We start from the raw sequence: 12,671 nt of genomic DNA, 5'->3' as shown, positions 1-12,671 counted from the left end.
AGGAATGCCTTAGCGCTGTGGTGTCCAGGATTTCACTTCGCAGGGTCCAGCACCCAGAGGCCACATTACAGGCAAAACCCTGCAGGATTTTGAGTGTTCTTTGCGAGGCTCAGGTACCATTTATCTAAGCATATAAAGCCTGTGTCAAATGGAGCAGATCGGTCAATGCCTTGATTTAAGAACAGTTTGAGGGACTAGAGACCTGGAGCTCAGAAAGCTCAAAACAAACCGTGCCATCCACCTTGCAGACACTGGCAAAAAAAAAAAAGAAAGGAATTCCTGTATGGCGGGGGTTATATAGGGGATCAATTCCTGCCTAAAGACCTTTGGTCTACCAGTGTCCATTTACCTGGAGATGAAGTATAACCCAGCAGATATTAGCCCAACTCTGTGTCCCATGATGTATGAAAAAGAAAAGGCATTTAAAATAGTGCCCAAGTGTGGGAACGAAAATCATTTTCTAGCCACTTTCCTACTTCACCTTATGGCCCAATATGTGCAACCCAAATTACACCATCATAAGATCACAAAAAGTGCCAAAACGCAAGTACCACAAAAGTAAGCAAAAAAAATAAAAAAGTATAATATATATATATATATATATATATATATATAAAAGATAGATGATATCACACACATATAGTCTCAACATAGAGTCAAAGTAAGTATCGAATTCTGCAATAGGTAGCGTGGGGACCTGCAAGAGACCGATACACTAATTGCACATATTGTTTCTTTGATATAGTTGAGCTATCTACAATTTGGAATCAAAGGCAGAATCGCTGCGATTCTGCCCCCAGTTCCAAATCGTGGCAAAAAACACAAGCTGTCTGCTTGGGTGCCATTAATCCTAAATAATACCCCAAATGGGCTGCTCTGCATGCGTTTGTCACACCAAAAAAAGCTCAGGGACCAAATTTTGGCCGAGTCAGGTGCAATTTTTCACAGGCGGAGTTTGTATCATTGCAAAATTGCACCTGGCTCAGGGCAAAAATTTGGCCCCCCCGAGCTTCTTTTGGTGTAACAAAACACATTCAAAGCAGCCCATTTTCAAGTGAATGGGCTGAGCCATGCGCAACAAGTGTTTCCGCATGTAAAAATCGCTAGCGGGAACCCACATTTCCACTATATTTGAACGGGACCTAAAACTAATTAAAAAATAAATAGCCCAAGACTATGGTGAGTGAAGAGTTTTTATTGAATCAGTCACTATTTACAGTCAGTTCCAGTCACAGAATTATTTGTTGTTCTAAATGCAGACATTATTAATCAAGGAGGGACTGTTAAGCCACTAATGGTTCAATTTACACACCAAATCAATAGGGGGAAGAAAAAAAAACTGTACAATATTAACTTTAGAAAAGTCCTTTAACTTTTCCTATTTCAATTCGCTTTCAAGCAAATTGCCAGCCACAAAGTGTGGGCAGTGGAGACAGACCAGGTCCCTCCTGAATGTAGTGTTCTATCATACAGCAGTAGTGTTTGCTTGAGGCAAGTCACTATCCAAATTTGTAGCGATGCTTCTGTACGATTTAGTCTCCCATGAGAATGTAACAGTTTCATTGTAAAACTATATTCTGTACACAATCCAAAACCATTAAAAGGCTAATGACAAATGTGGGGTTTACTTCACAAGTTATAAATTAACAATTCAGACATACTAATGCTTTACACCTTTGGAAAAGAAATACATATCACGAAAAGTATAATTAATGCTGATAGTTGGTGGGAGAGGTGCACATGCTTAGTATGTGTATTAGCAGAACTGGATACCATTGAATTTTGGGTGCCACCAGTGATGATACTAAGAGGGCTTACTAAGACAAATCATTTAAGGCAAACCAAGAGATCTTTTCATTTAATGCATTACAAGGATTAGGCCTTAATCCATACACCTTTTTAACCCGAGACAAACAAGTAATGAAGGTATAAATTAGGTAGAAAGTAGACAGATTCAATTTTCCAAGAGCCTTATATACTCCAAATACCATAATCAAACATACCTCAGAAAAGTAGATAATGACATTGGGAGCTTAGAAAATACTGGTCTAGCTTGCTGCATGAGGCTGTTTTCAAGTAGCAAAGATATATATGAATAAAATGTATCTAGATATTACGACCTTCACAATTTAAAAGGGAGAAAGTCACAATGCCAAACAGTGACTTTCGCTCAGGAAGAAGTGTTCAGATGCCTGCTGGAACTGGGTTCAGAGTAATGATTCCATCACAATGCCATTTTACTTCACTAACCCTATAGCAAAAACACCAATCGCTAATGGTAAAACCTACAAATCAGCACAAAAAAAAAATATTAAAACCTATTAAAGTGACAAGCTGAGGGTAGAGAAGAGTCCAGTGGGGCAGAAGTGACCCACTAGGAGGAGATCTTTCCCCCCCCCCAATTCTTTTACACTGCAAGATCTTAACTGAGAATCAGCAGTGTAGAAACTACTTCAGTAAAAGGAGAGTCCTATCCTGATGCGGCCTCCTTGGGAACAAGGGCTGAAGGATCCAAAGGACAAAAGATCAAACTCAATTCCTTTTACGCATAGGTGCCGCCAGTGATGAGGAGTTCATAGGCAGGATCACGAGTTCTTCTGCAGAGGACAATACATGCACACAGCATCCCCAGGAGCTACAACACAAAGACAATATAAACAAATTGATGACTTTCTTTAGCTGATTAAATGTTAAGGCGGTTAAATATTATTGCATTCTCCTTACCAGCCCAAAACCTATACACAAGCATTCATACAGGGTGGCAACGTAGGAACACAATTGGAGGACATTGTCACCATATAAAAAGAACTAGTACATGGAATATAATTGCAGGATAACAGAGGTGTTATAAAGCTGAACTCCAGGCATTAAAACAAAACAAAACAAAAAAAAACACTATTTTCCTTAATAGCCACAAAAAGGATATAAAGCCTCTTTGAGACCTAGATATTACCTTGTAAAGGGATTGGCGACATGATTCTTCATGCAGAGAGCAGAGCTGTGGGAGTGACCCAGGAGCCCTACCCACTACAGGCTGCCTGCATAAAACTGTAGGAGGGGGCAGATATAAGACCAGACTAAAAAGGAGGTAGAGCCACAGTAACTGGTCTTAATACAGGAAGTTCCTTTGGAGAGAGAATAAATTCACACTGGATTACTGCGCAGATCTAGATGAAATGTACAAAAAGTACAGATTCAGAAATACACATGCCATTTGTATTTAGGCAATTTTTTATGCCAGAGTTCAGATTTAATGAAAAATTCAGATTATAACTACTAAAATGATCTCCAATTACACTGAAGTGATAAAGTTTACAGTCCCCTGCAAAAGTATTCACCCCCTTGGCTTTTTACCTATTTTGTTACATTATAGCCTTTAGTTTGAATGTTTTTTAATCTGAATTATGTGGTGTCAGTGCACTCTATCTCTGAATTATATGTGATGGATCAGAACACAATAGTCTAAGTTGGTGAAGTAAAATTAGAAAAAGTATATACATAAAACTATTTTTCAGAAATAAAAAAAACCGATAATTGGCATGTGCGCATATATTCAGCCCCTTTGTTATGAAGCCCATAAAAAGCTCTGGTGCAACCAATTACCTTCAGAAGTCACATAATTAGTGAAATGATGTCCACCTGTGTGCAATATAAGTGTCACATGATCTGTCATTACATACACACACCTTTTTGAAAGGCCCCAGAGGCTGCAACACCTAAGCAAGAGGCATCACTAACCAAACACTGCCATGAAGATCAAGGAAATCTCCAAACAAGGCACAATGTTGTTGAGAAGCACAAGTCAGGGTTAGGTTATAAAGAGATATCCAAATCTTTGATGATCCCTAGGAGCACCATCAAATCCATCATAACCAAATGGAAAGAACATGGCACAACAGCAAACCTGCCAAAAGACGGCCGCACACCAAAACTCATGGACTGCGCAAGGAGGGCATTAATCAGAGAGGCAGCACAGAGACTTAAGGTAACCCTGGAGGAGCTGCAGAGTTCCACAGCAGAGACTGGAGTATCTGCACATAGGATGATAAAAAGCCGTATGCTCCATGGAGTTAGGCTTCATGGCAGAGTGGCCAAAAGAAAGCCATTACTTTCAGCAAAAAACAAAAAATGGCACATTGAGTTTGTGAAAAGGCCTGTGGGAGACTCCCAAAATGTATGGAGGGCGGTGCTCTGGTCTGGCGAGACTAAATGTAACTTTTGCCCAAACAAAACGCTATGCCTGGCACAAACCCAACACATCACCCAAAGAACACCATCCCCACAGTGAAACATGGTGGTGGCAGCATCATGCTGTGGGGACGTTTTCAGCAGTTGGGACTGGGAAACTGGTCAGAGTTGAGTGAAAGATGGATGGTGCTAAATACAGGGATATTCTTGAGCAAAACCTGTACCACTGCGTGTGTGTGATTTGAGGCTAGGACGGAGGATCAACTTCCAACAGGACAATGACCCCCAAACACACTGCTAAAGCCACACTTGTGTGGTTTAAGGGGAAACATGTAAATGTGTTGGAATGTCCTAGTCAAAGCCCAGACCTCAATCCAATAGAAAATCTGTGGTCAGGACTTAAAAATTGCTTTTCACAAGTGCAAGCCATCCAACTTGAAGGCACTGGAGCAGTTTTGCAAGGAGGAAATGGGAAAAATGCCAGTGGTAAGATGTGGCAAGCTCATAGAGACTTAAGAGATTTGAAGCTGCAATAGCAGCAAAAGGTGGCTCAACAAAGTATTGACTGGGGGGGGGGGGATTTACTCTGTTATTTTGTTCTATTTGCTTCACAAAAAAAAATAAAAAATAGAAAAACCACACACACCTTCAAAGTTGTGGGCATGTACTGTAAATTGAATGATGCAAAGCCTCAAACAATCCATGTTAAATTCCAGGTTGTGAGGCAACACAAAAAATGCCAAGGGGGTGAATACTTTTGCAAGGCACTGTATATGAGATAGTAGAGATTAGGTTTCCATACTATATACCAGTGGTGGCCAACTGGAAAATGATAGAGGCCCTCAAAACTTCCAGAAGGCTGCAGAATAGCAGTGCATTTTCGCACCTCAAAGCCCAGAAATGTAGGTCCTTCTGAATGTTTGCAGTATCGCAATGCACACTGAAATTGCAGTACAATAACCCCCAACAGTCAGTGGGCTAAAAGCCCCCTCCAACATGTGTCAGTGGCTGCAATACCAGCCCCCCAACATTGCTGACAGTACTGTTAGCAATAACCCTTGACGCTGACATAACAAATATTTGGCCCCACTGCACTGGGCTTTTTATGGTGGAGCCGCATATTTGTGTATCTCCCTTTGTGCTGGGAGCACACCACACACTTCCAGCACCAAGAGCAGGGTTTGACCAAAGGCCCCGCAACTCCCAATTCTAGGAGCCTCTGCTTTGCTACCACAGTGATCAGTCACAGAAGTCCACCTGCGTTTCTCTCATTGTATCTCCTTGCAGAGAAAAAAATAAAAAATAGCTAGATCAAGGTCTGATATAGGTCAGTGCCAGGGTTAATGTTTGGGTCAAGGTTTCCACTGGTGGTCATGGTAGTAACAGTTAACCCCTTCCACATCAGTGATCACTGCAGTAAAAGTTAACCCCCTGCCCCGTGATAGATATAGATAGATAGATAGATAGATATATTAGTTTTTTTTTTTTTTTTTAAACACCCAGTCCAGACTAGCTCGCACACAGAAGCGAATGCATACGTGAGTAGCAGCCGCATATGAAAAAAAGTAGTCAAACTACATGTGCAGTATCGCCATTGACGTCCTTCCACGAGTGGACGCAATTTTGAAGCGTGACATGTTGGGTATCAATTTACTCGGCGTAACATTATCTTTCACAATATAAAAAAAATTGGGCTAATTTTACTGTGGTTTTTTTAATTAAAAAAAGTGAATTTTTTTTTTGGAAAAAAAGTGCGCTTGTAAGACTGCTGCGCAAATACAGTGTGAAAAATATTGCAATGACCGCCATTTTATTCTCTAGGGCGTTAGAAAAAAATATATATAATGTTTGGGGGTTCCAAGTAATTTTCTAGCAAAAAACCTATTTTAAACATGTAAACACCAAGTCTGAAAAAGAGGCCTTATATATATATATATATATATATATATATAGTTTTAGGTTAATACATACACACATATACACACACTATATATATATATATATATATATATATATATATATATATATATATATATACACACACACACACACACACACACACACACACACACACACACATATACATATATATATATATATACACACACATATACACACACACACACACACCCTGTTAATACCCCCACACAACTCTGGGGAACCCATCCATTTTAATGTTTGCTACAGCACAGTCAGACTGCAGGCAAACTGTATGATAAAAATACATTAATGACAACGGGACCCATTCTCTGCAGTGCATTTTCCAAATATCTGGCATGATGCAGCTATAGACGCACTTGCAATTTGCCTGAAAATACAAAAATAGGTCAAGTGTCAATGCAGGGTGGGGTGCCTTGATAAAGCTATAGGGCTCTCTCTCTCATAATATTACACACACTTATGTACTTTATTATGAACACAATACCACATATAGTAGTGTTATCCCTTTGCCAATACTCACCTGTATCGCAGCAAATGCTAATGCAGCCCATATAACATACATCATAATTTCCTGCAGCTTTTCCACAACTAAAGCCTCACAGCCCTGAAAACAAAAAAACAAGCACGTGATAAATGTATTGCCATTATAAAGCATCACGAGTGTGTATATATGTACACACACACAGAGTTTTGTAAAACACCAACACCGTTCAACGATTTAGGCTTGATTCACACTTATGCGTTTGTGCTTTTTGCGTTTTTCAGATTTGCACTACAGCACGTGTTCCATAGGAAAGCATGTTAGATGGACTGTAGTGCAAATCTGTCAAATGCAAAAAGCAATAAAAATGCATAGGTGTGCATCAGGCCTAAGGTCTTAGAGCCCATTGGATTGATAGCAGTCTCCGTAGTAGAGCAGCAAACAAAAACTTGAAAATGAATTTTCAGGAACACACTGTCTGGTCAGTACTTGTAAATTGCAAACAAAAACTGGTACACTAGTGGGCTGCAGATTACAGAATTTCAGAGACATTTTTTAAAACATGAAGTAATTCTGAAGGTACCAAAACCCAAATTATCTCACTGTTCTGTTCTACAAACATATTTTGATTAGTGACTTACAGATCTGAAGCTAGTGAGTCAACAATAGAGCCAGGCATCTAGCATTTTCATTTTACATTTTTTTTCTACAGTTATTACAGGCAGAACCTCAATATGCACAAAGATTTGAACCCTTTCGCTGCCAGGTCTGTACGTTGCATGGATCCAACAGCGGGGGGTATCACACACAATCAGTCAGGCAAGAGTATTTGTAAGGCTCCGCTGCTGGCTGATCGCTCGACATTTTTACAGTAATCAGTGTATTTTTATAGCACTGACCGCTTTATAAATGCAAATGGTCCCAAAAATGCATCAAAAGATACTAAAAATACGTAGAATATATATAGGCCTAAACTGAGGGGAAAAAATTGTTTATATATTTTGGGGTATAATTTTTTTTATAGCAAAAAGTAAAAAAATTTAAATAAAAAAAATGTCTAAATTGTCACTTTTTGTTGATAGCACAAAAAATAAAAACCGCAGCGGTGATCAAATACCACCAAAAGAAAGCTATTTGTGGGGAAAAAAAGGGACGTCAATTTTGTTTGGGTGCAACGTCGCATGTCCGCGCTGTCAGTTGAAGCGACACAGTGCCGAATCGCAAAAAGTGCTCTGGTCAGGAAGGTATTAAAATCTTCTGGGGCTGAAGCAGTTAATATATGCAAAACAGAAATGGCTGCTGAAACATCTGCAAAAATCTTTTCAGCGTTACTTGGGACAGGATTTTTATTCTTTTTTTAATACCAACCTGGTGTTACATGATCTCCACCTTGGCCAATAAGAGACACTGACAGGGGAGTTCCTGGGTGATGGAGGGCCAGAGCCCCAAACCGTTTGTGGCAGCAGATGGAAGTACGGTGCATCCAGGAAAGTATTTACAAAGCTTCAATTTTTCCACGTTATGTTACAGCCTTATTCGAAAATGGATTCAATTAATTTTTTTTCTTAAAATTCTAAAAATATCCCATAACAACATGAAAGAAGTTTGTTTGAAAGCTTTGCAAATGCATTAAAAATAAAAAAACACAAAATAAAAATCCCATGTGCACAAGGTCCCTTTCACACTGGGGCGGGAGGTGAGTCGGTGGTAAAGTAGTCGGATTTGCGTCGATATTCGGCCGCTAGCAGGGTGGTTTTACCCCCCCCATGAGCAGTCAAGAAAGGGCTAAAAACCACCGCAAAGCACCTCTGTGTATATACCACTCCAAAAATGCTGCTAGCAGGACTTTTTTCACCATCCTGCTAACGAACCGCTCCAGTGTAAAAGCCCTTGGGGAGACAGCAGCGGTTTCAGGTCTGTTTGCAGGCACTATTTTTAGCGCAATAGCGCCTGCAAAATGACCCAGTGTGAAAGGGGTCCAAGTTTTCACAGGCTCTAAGGGTCGGTTCACACTAGGATGACTTGTCAGGCGACTTAGCCCCCGCCCGAAATAAACCATTGTATTCTTGATCATCCACCCCTTGCGTATGGCATCTTGATTACCCAACCGGTCAGAGTTTTTCCATTGACCATCAAAGTCCAGGTCGAGCACAGGAAAGAGGGGCTGAGATTGGGACAACCTTTCAATTTCCATTGATGCTCAACTACACTGTAGAGTGCAAGAGCATCATGGGAAATTTAGTTCAAAAACATCTGAAGTGCCAAGGTTCGCCATCACTGACATAGACAGACAGTCAGAAGCAACTCATGCAGCTAGCTGGGGAAATGGCGGACAGAAACCACAGTAAGTGTTTTGAATCAAGGCAAGTAAACACATTAGGATATGCTGTGTTTATTTTTAATTTCAGGAGGTTTACAAACACTTTAGGCTTTAAAAATGAAAGTTGGAAGCCAATAGGTTGCCATGCACATCTCCAGATTCTGGCTGCTTCAGCCTTAAGCTGGCCAGGCATGGATCAAAATTTGACTGTTCCACCAGGAATCTGCTGAATTTCAATCCATGTATGGGCAGGGTTGTTGTACACAAGTCGATCCATCAATTGACTTGTGTACAACCAGACTGTCGGGTTTTTGCTGAACGATCAGTGTCGCTGGCTTTAGCTGGCAACACTGATCATTGTATTCTAATGGCGGGGACATTTCCCTGCTGTCAGAATATAACCGCTCATCCACAAAAAAAACCCATGTATGTAATTCCCTCCATTAGCTCTAAACTCGTAAGCATGTGTTAGCAGTCTTTCCTACTTCATTTCTGAGGGATTACAAAGAACACAGACCACTCTTCAATTCTCATCTCCATAAACCTTTATGAAGTTATCAGCTAACAAGATTCCAAACAAAATTAACAGGTATTTTTTGCACTTAAAGTGGTTCTTCAGTCAGCTTTGCAGAAAAAAAGTCAGGAGCTACAAAAACTATAGCTGACGACTTTTAATAGACAGCCGCTCACCTGTCCCAGGATGCAGCGCTGCCATTTTAACTGCAAATAACTGGCTATGACTGCTTGTGGCTTCACAGCCGGCTGCCCACTGCGCATGCATGAGGCACGCTGCTCCATGTGAATGGTCCCGCAGTGTTCTGGGACCTGCGGGGTGTCCCAGGAGACTGTGGGCGGGGGCTGGGCTTGGGGGCATGGAGGATGGAGAAATTTTACTTAGATCCCCCAGGCAATCCGAGCGGAAGTGGGAGCAGGTGCCTGTCAAAACCAGGTATGTGTTGTGTTTGTGTGTGCCAATAAGGATTTTGTTAAAAATAGAGATTTGAAAAACATTTGCGTTGCGCAACTACTGTGCAGCCTAAAAAATTTGTAGCGCCCTTTTTATTCTTGCCGAGTTTGTATCAGCATCCAAAGTGCTCCATCTCTTACCTCAGAGTACAGATCTCCAGGCCTTGTTAGAGTTCCTGTACAGTTGACCACATTGTCTCTACAGCAACTTAATGGCACACTGTTATTATGTGTGCTGATATACCATGGCGTCTTCTCCCAGTCTGAAAAGTTGTGGATGCCGCAACAGTGAAGCTGTAGGGGGGGAAAAAATAAATAATAAAAAAAGGGGGGGGTATCAAATACTTGGAACATCTAGTACCGCTTTTGAATTAACCTAGACTTGGCAAATGCAGTCTATATTCAGCTGGTATAAAGCAGACTTTACACCTAATATACCATGAAACCACTGAAATGTTTACTCCTTGGTGTACTAAAAACAAAAAAAACGTTTCCCTCTGGTGCCTTGCTATATGACCATACATGAGGTGCATAACAGGAGGTCTATGCCAGGGAATTTAGGGACTAGGCAGAAGAAGGCAGACAATGGACCTAACTGTACAGTGATCCTTCACATCAGAGAGACCGTGTAACCAATTTACTGCTGCCAAGTGCCAAAGAATGCAGCATTCCTCATTATAGATAATGCCCGTCTCTTCAGCTATTCCATTTCAGGTCTTAATAGGAATAGGTTTTCACTTTAGGTCCAATTGAATTCACATAAATCTCCCTTTAGTTTAGCATCGGAATCATCCAAACTTGCATCTAGTACAGTGCCCATTGCCTCAGAATGCAATCAAATCTTGCTTTCTGCAGCATATATTTTTTTTTCATAATTTCACCTTCACAAATACAAACACATTGAACAGTTCTAAGCCGAGATCACACCTGCTTCTGGACGTAATCAATAGCACGGCTTGCCGAGTCAGGGGAAACACCATTGTACTGGTTGAATACATTCGTAATGCTTTTATCAACTTCATCTTCAACCTGTGAATATAAATGAGGTTCTGTTAAAGAGCTGTTTACCCAGCCACATATTATATTTACCAAAGGAAAGAACAAGTTAGCATGACTTATAGAAGCCTTTTCTAATGTCTTTTCTCACTTAACTCATCCATGGCAGCTTTGAATTTTCACCTCAGTTCAAAATTTAACCACTTACCGTAGTCATTGTACGTCGGTACTTTGACGTATAATACCGGGGTTATGGTAGCAGATGGCGGGCGGTCCTCTTTAGGATATAAAAGTGGTCTCCATTGCTAATTCGCCACAAGATCATCTTTAAATTGGCAGTGGTGCCCACCCCCCACAATCCAGTCGTCTCTGCCGCTTTATGGACCCGCCAGTAGCGACAGACAAGCCAATCCTTTCCCCTCCGAGGCACTGTGTCGATCGAGGGAACAATGGCCTCCAATGACTTTGCATGACGGAAGCAACGTCAAACATCACTTGCGCCCAACGGCCTTAAAAAGGTTAAATTTATTTTTATTGTGTTTAAGTGTAAATATGAGGTCTGTTTGACCCCAGATCTCACATTTAAGAGATCCTGTCATGCTTTTTTTCCTATCACAAGGGATGTTTACATTCCTTGTAATAGGAATGATAGTGATTCAAATAAATTTTTTTTTTAAAAGGGACAGTGTAAAAATAAAAAAGGCGCCCTTCCCGCCATGCTCACGCAGAAGCAAGCGCAAGTTGTGCCAAACGTAAACTGTGCTCAAGCCACATGTGAGGTATTGCCGCAATCTTTAGAGCGAGAGTAATAAATTCTAGCAGAAGACCTCCTCTATAACTAAAAACCTGTAACCTGTAGAAGTTCTTAAACTTCGACCTATGGAGATTTTTTTAAGGGTCAAAGTTTGTCGCCATTCCACAAGCAGGTGCAATTTTGAAGCATGGCATATTGGGTATCAATTTCCTCCATGTAACATTATCTTTCACAATACAAAAAAAAAAAAAAAGAAAAAAAAAAAATATTGGGTCTTTAAGTTCAAAGTAGTATTTTCCCCCAAAAAAATTGCATTTGCAAGACCGCTGCACAAATACAGTGTGAAAGTATTGCAACGACCGTCATTTTATTCTCCAGGGTGTTTGCAAAAAAAAAAAAATATATATCTTTGGAGGTTCCAAGTAATTTTCTAGCAAAAAAATAAATAAAATAGGATTTTTGCACTCACCATAAAATCCTTTTCTCTGTAGTTCACCTACTGACGCAGCGCCTTTACTTAGACCATCCGGTTGTTACGCCACCATCAGGAGAGGACTAGGCAAAACATGTTAACATGTACAAAAAATAAAAAAAAATAAAACACACACACACACACACACACACACACACACACAGAACTTTCTAGTTCCGCCCAAGGGGCAGTCCCTTCAGTAACAAACCCCCAGCCTGCATACTGCAGCCTCAGTACGTCAACAAGCAGTATAAAACGTGAAAATAGGAGGGGAGGGTGCTGTGTCAGTCAGTGAACTACAGAGAAAAGGATTTTACGGCGAGTACAAAAGTCAGATTTTCTCTTACGTTCACTGACAGCTCCTTTAATTCCATCCCCAAGCAGTGTCAAAACGAGGGGTGGGAAACAGTATAAAATAAAAACGCACCCTTCACCCACAAAAGGAATGTGGGAACAGCATAAAAGCTACACCCACAAGAGTGTGTGGGAAACAGTATAAAAACTTCACCCACAAAACAGAGTGCTCCCTAACTGGGGAGTCACCACCTTATCT

At 40.6% G+C, this 12,671-nt stretch overlaps 1 protein-coding gene across 1 annotated transcript in view; it reads right to left on the bottom strand.

Annotated features, from left to right (window-relative positions):
* Positions 1 to 1,179: 1,179 nt before the first annotated feature.
* The window catches only part of TSPAN3 (tetraspanin 3), a 39,048-nt gene continuing 27,556 nt past the window's right edge, over positions 1,180 to 12,671 (bottom strand). The window contains exons 4-7 of the mRNA XM_077471079.1: positions 10,824 to 10,925; positions 10,038 to 10,190; positions 6,650 to 6,733; positions 1,180 to 2,635 (exon numbers count right to left, since the gene is read on the bottom strand). Coding sequence (XP_077327205.1) covers positions 2,543 to 2,635; positions 6,650 to 6,733; positions 10,038 to 10,190; positions 10,824 to 10,925 — 432 coding nt within the window. The 3' untranslated portion in view covers positions 1,180 to 2,542. The remainder of the gene's footprint in view (positions 2,636 to 6,649; positions 6,734 to 10,037; positions 10,191 to 10,823; positions 10,926 to 12,671) is intronic.

The sequence above is a fragment of the Lithobates pipiens genome, unplaced genomic scaffold (assembly GCF_037356315.1).
Source record: "Lithobates pipiens isolate NorthernLeopardFrog02 unplaced genomic scaffold, aLitPip1_a1.2 Scaffold_8, whole genome shotgun sequence".
Taxonomy (NCBI): domain Eukaryota; kingdom Metazoa; phylum Chordata; class Amphibia; order Anura; family Ranidae; genus Lithobates; species Lithobates pipiens.
Note: the sequence above shows the minus strand (reverse complement) of the source record. Positions and strands in the feature narration are given on the sequence as shown.